Source organism: Sturnira hondurensis, unplaced genomic scaffold (assembly GCF_014824575.4).
Source record: "Sturnira hondurensis isolate 20B ecotype Veracruz unplaced genomic scaffold, ASM1482457v3 Scaffold0000880, whole genome shotgun sequence".
Taxonomy (NCBI): domain Eukaryota; kingdom Metazoa; phylum Chordata; class Mammalia; order Chiroptera; family Phyllostomidae; genus Sturnira; species Sturnira hondurensis.
Window position 1 is genome coordinate 2,858,070 of NW_028073511.1, and position 16,449 is coordinate 2,874,518.

At 57.7% G+C, this 16,449-nt stretch overlaps 1 protein-coding gene across 3 annotated transcripts in view; it reads right to left on the reverse strand.

The window, feature by feature from the left end:
* Positions 1-10,518: 10,518 nt before the first annotated feature.
* The window catches only part of TFEB (transcription factor EB), a 45,000-nt gene continuing 39,069 nt past the window's right edge, over positions 10,519-16,449 (reverse strand). For all 3 annotated transcript variants that reach the window (XM_037052517.1, XM_037052510.1, XM_037052501.1), the window contains 6 exons: positions 15,904-15,981; positions 14,131-14,251; positions 13,984-14,040; positions 13,414-13,489; positions 12,645-12,792; positions 10,519-11,661 (listed from right to left, as the gene is read on the reverse strand). In XM_037052517.1, the coding sequence (XP_036908412.1) occupies positions 11,173-11,661; positions 12,645-12,792; positions 13,414-13,489; positions 13,984-14,040; positions 14,131-14,251; positions 15,904-15,981 (969 nt within the window). In that variant the 3' untranslated portion in view covers positions 10,519-11,172. The remainder of the gene's footprint in view (positions 11,662-12,644; positions 12,793-13,413; positions 13,490-13,983; positions 14,041-14,130; positions 14,252-15,903; positions 15,982-16,449) is intronic.

Sequence of the window (16,449 nt, forward strand, 5' to 3'; positions counted from 1 at the left end):
GTTCCAAACCCGACTAATCCCGAGCAGATGGCGCCCTGCGGCCCAGCACGCCGCGCCCACCTGCGGCCTCGGCCTGCTGCAGGGTGAGCAGCATGGCTAGGCTCTGCTCCCCGCCACCAGGCCAGATCAGGACTGAGGAGCAGAGGAAAGTGGGGTGCCAAGTGAGGGGCAGAGGAGAGAAAAGCAAGAAAGAATCCGGCAGTCCTGGCGTTGAGCCCCCAGAGCTGCCACCTAACCAGCTGTGTGACCTGGGGTGCGTGGTTTAACCCCTCTGGGCCCCGTCTCCTCACCTCCTCTAGGGGGAGCCATTGAAGTTACCCTAAAGCAGGTGCGGAGAATGGGGAGCAATGCCTTAAGGGCCCCTTCATGGGTGCAGGGTATCATCGCTCTTGGATGAACAAATCCTGGTGATAGGGAGACCCTCACAGGGTCCCCAAATCTCCATGACCAGAGCCAGTGGGAGTGGAGCCAAAGGTCAACAAACCACTGATCCCAGAACTGGAGGGGGTACAAGAGGAAGTGGGGCTCTCCCATTACCTGGGTTGTCCCGCCTCACCTCCACCTCCTCACCCCCACCGCCACCTTCCATTCCAGAAGCTTCCAGCATGAGGGTCTTTCAGGCTTCTCTGAAGAAGGGACTAATTAAACCTTAATTGACACAGCACTAATAAGCTTCTTAATTACACAGAACCACAGGATTAGCCACATAGCAGACACTAATTGCTCATTAGGAAGCAGCCTCCCTCCTCCCCTTCCCCTTTTCTAGAACCTACCAGCCAAGGCACCGGGGGCGGGGGGGGGGGCCTGTGGTGAGTGCAGCCCCCACCCCGGCCCAGCCCCTGAGCCCACCCTGGGCCCGGAGGGGGTCAGCTGGAGTGGCCCCCACGCCTTGGCCTGAAGCCAGGTGCCCTTCTGTGACAAACTAAATAGTAACAACTTTGACCTTTTGAGCATCTTAGATTCAGAACCCTGAAGTTTTCTTTCAAAATTCCTAGCCCACATCAGGATGGAAATGTGAGCTCCTATAACCACAGAACCAGCTCCAACTGGCCCCATCCTGTTTCTAACAAGACCTGGAACCAGAGATTAACCTTGGACATACCACCGACTGGTAACACTTGTGGGCCCTTCACACTCCCCTGCAACCCACCCCACGGAACCAAAGAACCGGGACGTGACTGCAACCGAACACGGGACACCCTTTCAGAAGTGAGGGGTCCGCTGTCCCAGGAGACCCAGGGCTGAAACCCCTTGAGTCTTGCCCCGAACCCTGGATTAGGGAGACCCGGGAGACAGTTTTGAGGGGAGTTTAAAAGATTTTTACTTATCTATTTATTTATTTTTAGAGAGAAGGGGAGAGAAACATCATGTGAGAGAGAAACATCAGTTGGTTGCCTCTCGCATGCACACCCCACCTGGGAATCGAACTGGCAACCTTCTGCTTTGTGGGACGACCCCCGCACCCCACACACCTCACACGGCACACCGGTCAGGGCAGGAGAGACACTTTGAGTCTTGCCTCCAGTCTCCTTGCCAGTGGACCTCACAATAAAAGCTTTTTTTCTCGGAAGTACTGGCTCTGCACTGGCCGGGCAGCGCAGTGGGCTGGAACGTCATCCCAACACGCCAAGGTTGCGGTTTGGTCTCCGTCGGGGCACATACAAGAAGCCACCAACCAATGAATACGTAAGTAAGTGGAACAACAAATCAGTGTTTCTCTCCCTCTCTCAAACTAATAAATACCAATTCTTAAAAAAAGTATTGGCTTCTATGTGTGTTGCTCAGCGAGCCCTTGCTGGGTAACCCCTGGAGCCTTGGGTCTTGGCCTCCGTGGGGCGAGGGGACCCCGGGGCTGGCCCAGCTTGGAGGGTGAGAGGAGCGAGTGCCAGCATTCACGAAACACCCAGGTCGCGCCGATCACCTTCCTCAGCTCAACGTCCAGGGCCCAGACAGCCAGCAGGACAGGCGTTTTCCAGATGAAGCGACAGGCTCGCTGTGGGCGGGAAATCTACCCGGATGAGGCCGGACTCGAACCAGGCCCCACCTCAAGCCACGCTGCTTTCTGCTCGTCCGGCGGCCTCCTAAAGAATTCCCCCATTCCCACGACGTTCAGGACTAAGCCTGGAGTGGGGAGGACTTGCTGGCCCCCAGGGGAGCCGTCTACCCCAGCCCCAGCCCCACAGCTGGGTTCGGCTCCTGGGTTCCGACCGCAGCTCTGCCCTCCCAGTTCTGTGGCGGCGGAGGAGTTACGCCTGAGCTCTCTGGGCCTCGGCTCTCTCCTCCATGAACCGGGATCAGGCAGTGCAGCCCCCACCCCCAGGCTGCTCAGGGGGCTGGAGGACGGGGTGCTCGGGAAGCACTAGGAGGACCACTGGTCGGGCAAGCCAGCGCTCTGTGCCGGGGGCATCACGGTTCCTGTGATGGAGCTTGTTGGCACTTCCAGGAAAGCATCTTGGGGTTTGGGCTCCCCCATCCCTCCTTCCCACCCCTCGGACTTCCTCCCCACTGTTGGCCTAAGGAACTACTCCCCACAGCTCCACCTCCCTTGTCTCCAGGGTGTCATGTCCCCCCTCCCTGAGATTCTGCCCCTGGGTGGGACCTTCTCTGGGTGCCCCCCCCAGACCCCAGCCCATGTGGCCTCTGAGCGGGCCCCCAGGTGGCCAGAGCTATCTGGCCCATGGAGGCGCACAGATGCCCCAGCCCATCCTGCCAGGCGGTGTGGGCAGAGAGGGGACCGACCCTGAGTATCAAACTAGTGACCACACAGGTTGCTTCTCCCAGGACAGTCCGAGTTTTCACCTCTTGCTCCGCTGTAGTTACTCACAGTGCCCTTGCCTACTCTCACTGCTGATTTGGACAATAAGTGACATGGACCCACAGTGGACACCCCCTCCCCTGCCTGCCACCAGCCAGGGGCTATATGCACCAATCCAGGGGTATCCTCAGCCCTGGAAAGTTGGGTTGCCTCCACACCCCTTAACCCTGACAGAAGAAGAAAAAACAAAGACACGGAGTTACAGGGGAGGACTTCCCCAAGTTCCTATCACCAAAAACAGGAGGAGTGAGGGTGCCGACCCATATCTGAGGGCTTCAGAAGCCCGCGCCTATTCTCTCCCTGCCCTGCCATGCTCTGTCTCCATGTTGGGCAGAGGCTGTTCGAGGGACTGTGGCCTCTGAGCTGGGTCTCTGGGCGGCAGGGCTGGGGCACACTGAGACGCAGGGAGAAGGACCAGGCAGAGATCAGCATGAGCCAAGGCAAGGCCAAAGGCCTGTGTTGTGGGAACAGCAGCTCTGAGTCTAGAGTACTGGCTTTGGAGGTTGGGGTGTGGGGGGAGGGGGGTGGGCAGGTGGCCGAGTAGATTGGGAACAGGTAGGAGGAGGAAGCTGCAGAGGGTCAGGGACAGGGTCATAAGCCAAACAGCTATCCAAAGAACAACCTGACTGGGTGAGGCAAATACAGAGTGAAGGGGCCCCCACAAGCCTGGAACCCAGAGCTTCGGGGAGGAGGGGCACTTGTGTGGGCTGGGCATCAGAAAGCTTTACCGAAAATAGGAAGAGCTCGTGCGAACGCCCAGGAAAAGCCATCCAAGGTCTCTCTGAGCGCGGTGTGTGGACCAGCTGGGCAGGCCCTGGGCCGTTTAACGGGCATGAGACATCACACTGTGTTTATGGAGAGCCTTGGGGGCCCTGATAACTGGCTTATTGCTTCTTGAGGGGTCCCAAGGAAGTAGCCCCCCGGGGTGCAGCCATGCTGGCTCCAGGGTCGGGTGGGCAGGGATTTGTTCACTGCCCTCACCACCTCCTCCCAGTTGCTTGCCTCCCTGAGTCCTCTTCTGGTCCTTCCCAAACAGCCAGGCCTGGTCTCTGGGGCTGTGAGCTCATGACGACCCGCCCCTTCCCTCACTGGAGGGTCCTTGGTGGGGGGGGGTGGGGGTGGAGGTGAAGATGGACAGCTTCCACCCCTGCCCCAGCACGCTGTGGGCTGTGCCGCCCCACCCCGCCCCCAACATCCCTGGTGTCACTGCAAGAAACACAGCAATTAGGTCAGAACGCCCCTCCAGATGCTCGCCCCTTCTCATTATCTGGAAACAGTTACAGTGTATCAAGGAGAGCCCTCTGGGGTGTTTTCCCATCTGTTGCTGTATTTCTGACACATGCTGCTTTCCCACCTGGAATTCCTGGGCCCTCCTCTCCTTTTATCTATGCCCTTCCTGTCCTTGGACAAGTTTCCAAGTCTCTCTGCCCCTTTTTCTCCTTGTCCATAAGGTGGACATTGTAGTACCCACCTCCAGGCGGTTGGGGGCGTGTCACAGAGGACTCAGAGGGTTCATTCACACAAAGTGTTCAGTGCAGGGCCCAGCACAGAGTAGGTGCTCACTGAACAGTGGCTATAGTTCTTCTCAAGGCCTAGCCTAAAGTCTCTATTCCTCCAGGAAGCCCTCCTGAACCACCTAAGCCCTAGGCGGTCACTCCCTCTCCGACCTTCCACTACCCACTTCTCAGAGCGTATCACAGCCTGACCTGCACCCTTTGCCATAGACGCACGCCTTGCCTCCTCCTTCACTGGGGCATTGCCCTGTGCCGGGCACCCAGTGCTTTACATCTGTTCATTCACTGAACCCTCCCAACACCTCTATGAAGTGGGTACACTATTACTCCCATTTCACAGAGGAAGAAATGAGACACAGAGGTTAAGTAACTTGCCCAAGTACACACAGCAGGTAAAGGGATGGACCTGGGCCGAGGACCGAGGCGAACTCGAAGCCTGTGCTTTCACTGCAACTGCAGGCTGGTAAATGGCTCAGAGTGGGAGGACCTACACGCGACAGGTGCCCATGGGCTTCGAGGGGGTTCCAGTCCCAGGGGCGTGTACACTCCGGGCTCTGCGCCCATGCTGTGTGCGAACGCCTGCTGCGTGGGCATAGTGTGTGCAGAGACGTGTCTAGTGGCTGCATGTCACACACACCAACAGCTTTGACAGCACGAGTGTGCACATGTCAGCATACACACACATGGGCAAAGCCTGTGTGTGCGCCCAGTGTGCATTTCTGCAGGGGTTGTGCAAGGGCACGTCACACTGCTGTGTGGCTGTCTTTCTGCCTTAACAGTTAAATGCCAGTGAGGGCAGTGGAGCAGAACGCATTTCCCCTTCTGCAGAGAATGAGATGTTGGAGCCTGGAGAGGCTACATGATCAGTGAGCGGTGTGCGCACGGGCTGTGGACATTATGGGATCTGGGCATGTACACACGTGTTTATATGTGCAGGCATGTGAAGCACACCATGCATGTGTGTGTCAGTGGTGCACAGGTGAACATTTGCAGTGCACTGGTGTGGGTACTGGGGTGTGCAGAGGAGAGACGCAACTGCGTGCGTGGGTACGTTGAGAGGTACACGTATGCATACGAGTGCACACAAGAGGAGACGAGGAGGGTGCAGGATGGCGAAGGAGGACAGACCCGACTTCCACGCCTGCCCCCGCCCCTGCCAGGCCTCGTGGCCGCGGGCAAAGCGCCTTCTCTCCCGAGGCTGTTTCCGCGTCAGGCAGTGAGAGCAGTGCCACCTACCTCAGAAGTCGGGAGGATTAGAGGCAACAGACCGAAACGCAGCAGGTACTTAGTGCTCACGCGCGCTGTGAGGACACGTGTGCGTGCACGGGTGTGAGCGTGAGCCTGAGGGAGTGTACATGGGGCTGCGTGTTCACGGGGTGAGGAGCGTGTGTGTGTGTGAGGGAGCATAGTGGGTAGGCGTGAGTGTGTGTCGACCTGCCCGGTCCTACTGGGGGCACTCGCCTGGGTGTGGGGGGTGCGTGTGTGGGTGCGGGTGCCGGTGCACAGCGGCGTGACCGCAATGCGTGCGACCGCGCACGTGTGGGGGCTGCACTCCAGGCTCCTCATCACAGGTGGGGCTGGACATGAGGAGCCCGGCTGGGCCGAGGGGGCATCTCTGGCTGTCAGGCCCGTGGTGGGCGGGGGTGCACCCGCTGGCGGTGACTGAGCCCCAGCTCTCCCACCAGGACTGCCAAAATACAGCGAGACAGGGTGTAATTACCGGCACTTACCGCGGCCATTACCCCCCTAGCCGCTGCGCGTGACACACGACCCGTCAGCTCAGCGTTCGCACCATTAAGGGGCCTCATTAGCATCCCGGCTCAGAAGCAAAATTACCCTCACTGCTCATTTCAAGATGTCATCAATTTTAATTTAGGGCCCAAAGATAGTACAATGGGAAGGCCCTCCCCGGCCCGCCGCACATGGAAAGGGATGAGAGTGGGGGAGGGGCTGGGGGCAGCCAGGGCTGAGGGGGACAAAGAGGGAGAAGGGACTGAGCAAGGAGAGGAGAAAAACGCTGACCTCCTCTTGCCCCAGAAAGGTCCCCAGGCCAGGGCTTCCGCTGGACTCCCCCCTTGGATGGGGAAAGAAATCGAGGGCACAGCCAGGGGCAGGCCCCTGGTCCCCTCACCCCCAAGGGCCCCCTGGAAGATGTCCAGAGACAAATCTTGAGTGACATGCTGTGCCTAGCACTTCCGTTAAGTTCTTTTAATTCCCACAGCCACCCTGGGAGGCAGATACTGAAACCCCCCATCCTAGGAGGGGAAACGGAGGCACAGAGAACCCCGCCCCACGGCAGAGCTGGCGTTGACACGCAGGCCTGTGTGGCTTTGCTGCTCCCTGCCGTTCTGAACCCGGAACCTGTGGCCTCGTGAAAGTCTTCCAGGCACCATAGCTGGGCCTGCGCATCTCCTTCGAGTCCCACCAGCCCTCTCATCCACAGGCCTCTGCACACTCTGGGCCTGGAACGCCTCTCCCTCTCCCAGCTCAGCTGCGCATCACCTCTCCCCCCTTTAAAACCCCCTTGCTCAATCCCACTGCCGTTCTCTCAGCTTTTCCTCCGCCTGACCCCGGGACTGGCTGCTCTTTATCCACCAAGCATCTCCCGCACCCCGCCCCAGCCCACTCAGAGTGGGTGCTCAGGGTTTGCAGGCACCCACGAATGAATGACCACTCCCTCCCAGCTGTCCTGCTGCCCCCTCAGGTGGAGGTGAGGACTATTATCTGAGTTGAAGGAAACCACAGGTCTCCTCAGCCCACCCCCATTGTTCGGAGGAGCTGCTGAGGCTCAAGATGAGGTGGGCGGGGCTTCAAAAAGGGCGATTTTGCTCTGCCTTAAATGGTACAAGAGGGGTGTGCCACAGATGTTTGTTGAATGAGTGAGTGATTGAACACATGAATGAATGGCCAAGCCAGTGAGAGGTACCTTTCCCCGGGCACCTTCAGGCCCCTCCAGGGACAGAAATCTCAGCCACTTCCTCACTGGCCTTGCGGCAGTGGGGCTTAGTCGTGCCCCTGGGCACTTTCATTTTATGAGCAGAGCCTCCATTGGCAAGGCGGAACTTCACAGGCCAGTGGAGAAGCTTCTAGAAAGTCTGGCTTGAGGGTGGGGGGGCGCCTTCTTGTTATTTCCAGGCAGCTTTGCCACTCCAGTCTGTCCTGACTCATAGCGGGGCTCCGGTCAAGCTCCTGAATCCTGCTCCCGAATCCTGCAGCCGTGCTTTCTCCCAGTGTAAGTAAGGCAGGGGCCTCGGTGGAGGCTCAGGGACAAGGCAGCAGGAGGGCCGGCCTTGGGGCACCAGCCGAGGGGAAAGGGCACTGCCAGTCCCTGCACCTGCCCTCACCCAGACTGAGGCCCACCAGCCTCCTCTGCTGCCCGAGACCCCCAGCTCCCCGGCCACACTGGAGAGGGAAGGGCCCCTACCCTGAGCCCCAAGACAGGGTCCTCGCTGGCAGCAGGCACCGCTCCCCAGCCTCACAGAAGACAGATCGCTCCCTTAATCACTCTGGAAAAGAACCCCAAGCCGATATAATATTATAATTAATTAATTCACTAAAAAGGTATTAAATTTCTCTCCCCCCTGTGGATATTATCTGAATTCATTGACCTTTAGAAAAATCACCCTCTAATTGTAACCAGGTCCAAAAGCATTTGCAGCCCGTCCCTTTTACATTAATAATATCTTCCCAGACTTGGCTCTGGCTGCTTAAATATTGTATAAATTCCACTGCCCCCTCAGAAAAGAGAGAGCAAAGAAAAAAAATGAGTCTGGAGGAGCCTGAGAGGAGGATGGGGGCTGGACCCTAAGACGTGGGGGTGCCAGGGGGTGGGGAACATGAGGTGAATTGAAACGGCTCTTTCTGGCTGCGCCAGGTGGCTTGGAGGGGCAGGGGGCAAGGGTTGGGGGCAGGAGTGTTAAATGTGGGGTTCATTCTTTGGAGGCTGTGCAGGGTGGGCGCAGAGGAGTCACAGTATGTATGAGATTCTCATCCAAGTCAATGGCTCCAAACACTAAAGGAAGAACCTGTGATTTAAAGGAACAGTGGGCGCTGGGAACTCGAGACATTCCAAGGACACTGTTCCGAGGTTCTGCTTCTCTCCTCCCAGGCTTCACTGCAGTTCTGGCTTCCCGGACAGCCCTGGCCTGCACATGGTGGACAGGCCTTGGAGGAAGTGTGGTTGGACATCCGGGGCAGCGGAGGAGGTAGGTGCTAAGGAACAGAGAGCCGATGCCACCCATGGCCTGGCCTCAGCAGGGCCCACAGTCCACTCCCGCAAGGCCTTGGGGGCTTTCTCGGTGAAATGAGGGTGTTGGACTGGTCCATCTCTGCTTTCACACCGCCCACTCACCCACTCCGCCTTTTAAAAAATCATTTCCCTGTCACAAACCTGAAGTCTGGAGAGGTGTTTTCTACCAACAACAACAAAAAAGAGTGTGGATGAAGAATGCATTCCCTTCTCATTTACCAGTCAGGAAGCTGTTGGCCTGATCCTTTCCAGCCACCAGATAAGCAAGGTCTATGCAGACCTGTCTCAGATACACAAATGCCTTCCTGGTGGCTTGTTGAAATGCTGGAGGTGGCACCTCTGCCTGCCTTCACCAGACTGGCCAGACTGCAGGGCCCTGGGCAGACAGTTTTGAATACACCGTTAAGCTGAGACTACCCAGCTCAACCCACACCCTTACCTTCAAACCCAGTTGACAACCTCCAGGTCCTGACCCTTTGGCTCCCTCTTGTGGGCAAAACTCCCCTCACACCCCCAGTCCCATCAGTTGGGCCACCAGACCCTACTTCTCAAGGAACCCAGGGGCAGAAAGTCAGCAGGCAGGGGGAATGCTGCTAAGGTGGTCTTGAAGGGCTGCATAAGGAAGATGGTGGGAAACTTTTCACTCCACTGAGGGAATCCTCAAGATAAAGAAGAACATATGGGGTTGGGGAGTTCTCAATTGCCCGAAGGACCAGTCTTCAGAGTCCCCAGACCCCCACCCCCTCTAGTGCCCATACAACCTACACCTGGACCTGTCAGGCACCTCCCGGCCGGAGTCCAGGGCTTGTCCCCAGGAGAGAGTGACAGAGTTCTCCCAGGGACATGGGCAGATCCCTGGCAGTGAGGAGGGGTCTAAAACTGGAAGGAGGTGCCAGTGCCCAGGCTAGCTCAAACACCACAAGGTCATCTGCTGCTGCATCTGACTTTGAGATTAATCCGGCAACCTCTGGCAGCCCAGTGCCATCAGCGCCCACGCGCCTGGCCCCCTTTCCTTCTCTCCCCTCATACATTAATTGCTCCAACGCTGATTTGATCTCCTGTTCTGTACAGAGGAAATTGCCCTCTTAACCATTTTCATCCTGGGATTTTCTTTTTTTAAATTAGGTCCTGTCAGCCTCTCAGGGCCCCATGAGGGGGGACCCATTTTGATCTCTGCCTGAAGAGACTGGGAAGTGGAGGGAGCACTAGGCAAAGCCCTAAAAGACCCTCTCCTCCCTCCCCACCAGACACCTGGAGTTCAAGAAGCTGCCGCTCCACCCCTTGCCACCCCAAGCACGTCTCCCCATTGTGGGTGAGGTCATCCAGTCCCAGGGTCTTGGAGCAGAGACCCTCCTTCCAAACCGGTTCACATGGGTCCTCACTCCCCAAATTCAGAGGACACAGCCCCTCATTACTAGGGAGCCTGTCGTCTTAGAGACACTAAGTCAGAGAGCAGAGGGGCTGGCCTTGCCAGGGCTAAGCCCACTTAGGGAAGGGGAACGATCTGGAGAGGTCACCACTAGAGATGGGGGACAGAAGAAAAATGCCCCCACCCCAGCCAGGGATAGCCTAGGTCAAGGGTGTTCAAAATCAGCAGCTAAGAACAGTAGACTTGGTTTATGAGCAACCCAGTCCCCGAAATCATCCAGCTCAGCTGGCTCTGAGGTGTGAGACTAGCGTGGCTACAGCGCCACCTTGTGGCCGCAAAGGACAACACTCCCATCAGCACCGGGCCCCCGGAGTAAAGCTCGCTGAACCACCAGGTTTCCCTGGGGCGGTTCTGGGGAGATGGGAGGAACCGGCGCCCGGCTTGTTCCCTCCTCTCCGAATCCCACTTCGTTCACGCCCACTGGGGGCATTCGAACTCTGTATCCATCCAGAAAGCAGCCCGCTGGATTGAATCAACCCCAGACCCACTCCAAAGAGACAGGACAAGCGGGTACAAAGCACAGTGTTTACTAAAGGCACAAAGTGGGGAGCCTGAAGGGGAGCTGCTCTTTCAGCAGTGACCCCACACTAACCTGAACCCAGAGCCCCCTTGGCCGGCCGCCCCCACCCTCACACCACCTGGTGGAGAGCTGTTAGCACCAAAGGGGGGGGGCCCACCTGTGTGAGGGGGTTGGCCAGGTTGGAGGGTGGGCTTGTCACCATCTGAGTCCCAGAAAAACAGTCTTGGGCACCCCCTGGGTCAGTCACTGCTTCAGAGAAGGAATTTCCTGAACCCCCTGCCCCAATGGGCCCTCCCTCATCAGTGGAAGTGGGGAGATTAGGTTCACAAGACAGGACCCTCCAGGACCTCTTCTTACCCCCAGCACACCCCCTGGAGCCGGGATGAGGACTTATTCCTGTTCGCTGGGCCCCATCAAGAGGGCTGCCCCTGGGGAGTACTGAGCCAGGTGGGGGGCTTCCCCTGACCCCCAGGCTGCCAAGCGGGCAGGCACTAAGTCCAAACAAGGGGCCGACAGGGAATGAGGCAGGGCAGGTGGCTACTTCACACACAAGTTCAGCCGGAAGGGGGGGAGGAGGGTGGCCCTGGTCCTCCCTGCCCCCGGGCCTGCCCTGTTCCCCAGCACGGGGTGGGGGGGCAGCCGGGGTCACAGCACATCACCCTCCTCCATGCTGAAGCTGCTCCTGCGGCTGCTGGCCTTGGATGCCTCAGGGGACATGGAGGAGAAGAGGGGGTCGGAGGCCAGTGGCAGCAGTGAGTTGTCCAGGAGCATGAGGTCCAGGTCCTTCTTGGACAGGTTGGGGAACAGGGAGCTATGCTCTGGCCCCAGAGGTTCGGGGTAGCCTGGGGGCCCTTCATCGCCCCCGCCCCCAAAGCTCAGGCTGTGGCTTAAGTCCAGTTGGTGGAATGGGGATGGTGGCTGGGCTGGCTGAGCTGGCGGGGGCAGTGAGGCCTGGGGGGGCAGAGTCTGCAGTGACTCAGGGTCAGGGACCTCAGCCCCCAGCAGCAGGGCCTCCCTGGGGCCCTCCTCGCTGGGCAGCTCCTGCTTCACCACCTGCTGGGCCAGCTCAGCCATGTTCATGCCAGATGGGGAGGTGGTGGGGAGGCCGTGCACTCGGGCCTGCATCTCCAGCTCCTGTGGATGGGGCAGACAGAGGGCTAAGGGCACACCCACGGGTACCGGCTGACCCCTGCCCCGGACCTTGCTCCTCCCCCTGCAGCTCCAAGACAACAAGATGTCTCAGCCTAGGTGGCCCTGGAGTCTAGACCAGTGTTTCATCAAACTGTAAGTCGCAACTCATTAGTGGGTTGTGAAACCACTTAGGGAGTCCTGACCAGCTCTCTATTTTCCTTAATTGAAATAGACTTGCCTAGACTAGACTAGACTGGAAATTACCAGAATGCATTGTCTCTATTAAGGATGAGGGTTCTTTGATGAAACTTTGATCTTTCACTTTAAGTGTGGCTATGTGTGCCTGATTGTAATGTAAATTATGGTATCTACTATGAGAAATAGAAAATGGAGAAACAGAAATGGCAAAGTTTAAAAGCTTGAGTCCAATCACCCAGAGACAACCAGCCTCAAGGCCAAAGAGGACAGAGACCCTCAACACAGAGCCAGAGCAAGACTAGAACCTGCGGCTCCAGGGGACTCTCCCAAGTCTCTATTCTTTGGTTTGCCTCCTGTGCTGGTTCTTAGCGCTACCCACCAAGCACTTCCAGCTCTCTGCCTCTCACACATGGTAAGTTTGCACTTGCCTGCCCCCCTCAGGTTAGATGGAGATACGTACTTGCTTTGGCCAAGAAAATAAATATATGCAGAAGTGACAAGTGTCACCTTAAGAGTGACATACAGCTTTAGGAGCTGGCTCAAGATGTACCTGTCTGTGGCGCTAGGCCCCTGAATGAAGGTCTCACAGAACAGAACCTCCAGCCGATATATGCTGCTTAAAGTTGCTGGGAATGTTTGTTACCAAAACATAACATCCTGGCTGATATATTTCCCCTTCTCATGGCATTATTCTCATGACTTTGGTGTAGGCACTACTACTCCTGAGATCAAGAGCCAGGCCAGGGTCAGGAGTCAGAGCTACCCAAGTCCAAGTGCAGGGGCCAGACCTGGATGCGGAGCCAGAGCTGCTTATTGGTCATCTCCAGGCGCCGAGAGTGGTTCTCAAGCTCCCGGGACTTCTGCAGGTCCTTCTGCATCCTCCGAATGTACTCCACGGAGGCCTTGAGGATGGTGCCCTTGTTCCAGCGCACGTCCCTGCAGGCCGGCAGAATCAGAGGTGTGTGCTCAGAGGAGCCGAGTATTTGCACGCACTCAGGAGGTAGAAATAAAACCCTGCTTTGTTTTCAGAAGCCGATGTTGCCTGTCCCAACTTTGTTCACAAACCCCGGACCCAGCCAATTCCTATCTGTGATGAGGCTGATCTCCTTGCACACAGGACAGACCCTCCCAGGTGACTTTGTTGCTATACCACTCACCTCACTAATCTCAGGGAACCAAGCGGTTAAGAACAGCCTCCTTCCCCAGGCCTCCCACTGCTGCCACCAAAACCCATTCCTGTCCTTGACCCTCACTGCTCCTAACCCTGGACCACCTCTGCACCAGTCCAATGTCCTTGCCAAACTCTCCCAGCATGGCTCCTCTTCCAGGAAGCCTCCCAGGCCCCTGCCTCACGTCCGATTGTCTGCTCATCTGTTTCGAGTTTCCTGATTTGGGTGAGGGGGGATGGATCTCCTTTTCTCAAACAGCTGATAAGCTCTTGGAAGGCAGCAATCAAGATATTCACTTCCCTCCCTTGCCCCTGGCAACCAGCAAGGGGCTGGTTGTTCCAGTTTCTACTCAGCCCCGACCCTTCCCACAGAACCCCACTCAGCTCACAGGTCGTTGGCCTTGGGGATCAGCATTCCCAGCTCCTTGATGCGGTCGTTGATGTTGAACCTCCGTCTCCTTTCAACTAGAGGTAACAGATTCCAGAGGGGGGGCCATTAGAGGCGTGAGCACCCCACCTGGGGAGAAGGGCGCAGTCCAAGGGAGAGCGCCTTTGCCCTTCTGGGAAGTAAAGCCTGCCCACGGGGCTAATTCGGGATGAGGGGTCAGGCGCAGCCCAGGCACGCTGAAGGGGCTCTGCGAGGGAGGCAGGACCAGCCCTGGTCGGCCTGCTAGCAGGCCATGCTGCCTGGGTTAGGACGCCCCCAGACTGCTCCAAATTCCTTCCCAGAGGCTCCCAGGTTCCACACCCAAAAGAAAATAATCTGATAAACTCACTCACTCTGAAGTGCTTGGAATTTCACAAATACCTCTTCCCTGGAGCCTGTCTCCCACCCCTTCCAGAACAGGGCAGGCTGTATCGGCTCAGTCCTGCCAAAGGCCTTGGGCAGGTAGGGAAGGATTCCCAGAACCTTGGCAGACAGGGAGGCTGGGAGCAAGGGCAGGGTGAGGAGGACTCACTGAGGTTGTGATTGTCCTTCTTCTGCCGCTCCTTGGCCAGGGCCCGGCTCTCAGCATCTGGAGGCCAAGAGAGAAACAGAGAGGAGCTGAGAGGGAGGAAGAGTGGGGAGATGGAGGGGGCTGGGAGGCACAGAGGCAGGCAGGTACCTGTAAGCTCACGTTTCTGGGTCAGGTCCGCTGGGCAGGAGCTGCTGGTGACCCCCACCAGTGAGGCTGTGACCTGGGGGTCACCACTGTACACGTTCAGGTGGCTGCTGGACAGCGGCAGCTGTGGGGTGAGGTGGGGAGAGGGACCCAGTGAGCAACCCCCGCTCCATAGAGGCTCCTCCCCAGGGCCCATCGTTGCTGGAAGAGCCATTCCCAGGGACACCAAAGGGAAGCTGTGCTCCTGTCTCCCGGGCCTCAGTTTCAGCTTTAAGGGGCCTGCTGCCAGCACCGGGGATGTCAGAATTCACTCTGGGCCTCTCCAGCTAGCAATCCCACGTGAAAATCAACAGTCTAGAGCTGAATAAGATGCAGTTCTTAACAGTCCCAGGAACCTCTGAAGAGAGAGTGATCAGCCAGGTACCGTGCAGGAGAGGATTTACACCCTAGGCATTAGGAAGCCCGGGGGTGGGGCACTTAATCTGTTCCTGAGTTTCTGAAAGGTTTCTTGGAGGGTGTGGAACTTGAGTCCAGAGCAGAGCGGTGAGGATGGTCTCTACAGGCAGGTGGGGGCGGGGCTGAACACAGAGTGGGGGCTGGACAGAGTATGGTGGTCACGGCAGCTGAAGCTGAGGGAGCACAGTGAGATGCAGGCTGGGCGGGAGTGATGGGTTCAACTCGCAAAGATTCTGGGATTTTGTGATGAGGAACCAGTGGGGGTTTAAGCAAAGGCCTGACAGGAACATGTTTGAGCTCTGGAAAGATTTCCCCAGCTCCTGCTGCAGAAACATACAGAGCAAACCACAGGCCCAGAACCCTCAGGGTACATGGAAACCGCTAAAGGGGTGGAACACTTGTGTCCTCCCTCTCTCCTTTCCTTGACCTTGAGGCCCTTGCTGGCAGTGGGTGTCGGACCCAACCGGCCTGGCCAGGTCCTGCTGAGCCACTGCAGGTCACCAGGGCCCTAGAGATTAAGGACTGACTCCTTGGTTCCTCACTGCAAGAATTTGGGTTTTCCCCACTGTAACTGGGGCTGGGGCCAGGATCAGGGTAACAGGCCCAGGCACAAAGGGCAGGAGCGAACAGCTGAGGTTCCAGACTTCCAAAAATGGGGTGGAGACACCTGCAGCTCTACCTGCTCAGTGTAAATACCTGTCACCATGGTATCTTTGCTGCTTTGCCGCTGAGAACAAGGGCTCAGAGCAGTTAAGAGACTTCCCAAGTCACAGCCAAAGCCAGAAGCCGGGTCTCACTCCTGATTCCAAGCCCGGCTCCTGCCCACCTGCCCCTCCCCTCTGTCCAAGATGGCCAGAGAGCATTCACACTCACACTCCGCCAGAGGCTTCCAGGAAAAGGGGACAAAGCCAGCTCCTGTCACTCGCCCCAAGGAATGAGGGGCCCGCTGGGCCATAGGTTTGGTAGACGAGGGGTGCCCCAGATCTCAAAGGCACTGACCAGCTCTGGGCCACCCTGTGGCCACACTGCTACCCTCCAGGAATGCTCTCCCACCCGCCCTGTGCTGAGGCCCAGAGCCACCCCGGACGCCTTCCCCAGCTGCCCAGGCACCTCTCCCGGCCAAAGCCCCATTGCGTGTGCAGGCTGAGGCATGTCCATCAGCATTCCTGATTCTCCTGGGCCCTGAGCCCTTGTGATTTGATGGAGGCCACTCTCATCTCTGCAGCTGAGGACCCCATTTCCGGTTCTCTCCAGACTCAGACCCAGGCAGGACCTTTGCCCCCTCCCTCTGACACAGCCACCCCACCCTGGCAGCAGTACCGTATTGGGCATCTGAGATTCAGGATTGATGAAGCCCAGGACATCGTCCAGACACATAATGTTGTCAATGACATCAAACTGAAAGAAAGAAAAGTCCTCTTGGGAAGGGCCCACTGGAAGAGGGGCAGGGAATGGACCCTGGGACAGCCACTGACCTGAAGGTACCCTGGAGCCCCCTTTTCTCAACCTACTCCTGGTCAGGGAGAAGGAAACAGGCCCAGAGAGAGGATGAGCTGTTCAGCTCCCACAGGCCCCAAGGACCAGGCCAGGGCTCTTCCCAAGGAGCTGAGTTGCCCAGGGGGGGGGTTGCTTTAAATACCTTCTGTCTGGACATGGCTTTGTAGGTATGTTGGGCTTTGCTGTGTTGGTCTCCTAGCAGAGCTTTCAAAAATAGAGATGATGTTTCCCCTGTGAGACTGGGGCTCCCCAAGGGCAGGGCTGGGGCTCCCCTCAGACTGGGGCTCCCCGAGGGCAGCACGTTTCCCCCACAATTGCACCAGTTGTCCCAGAAGCACAGCGCCCGGCACCAGCTCTGTTGGTGGCCGC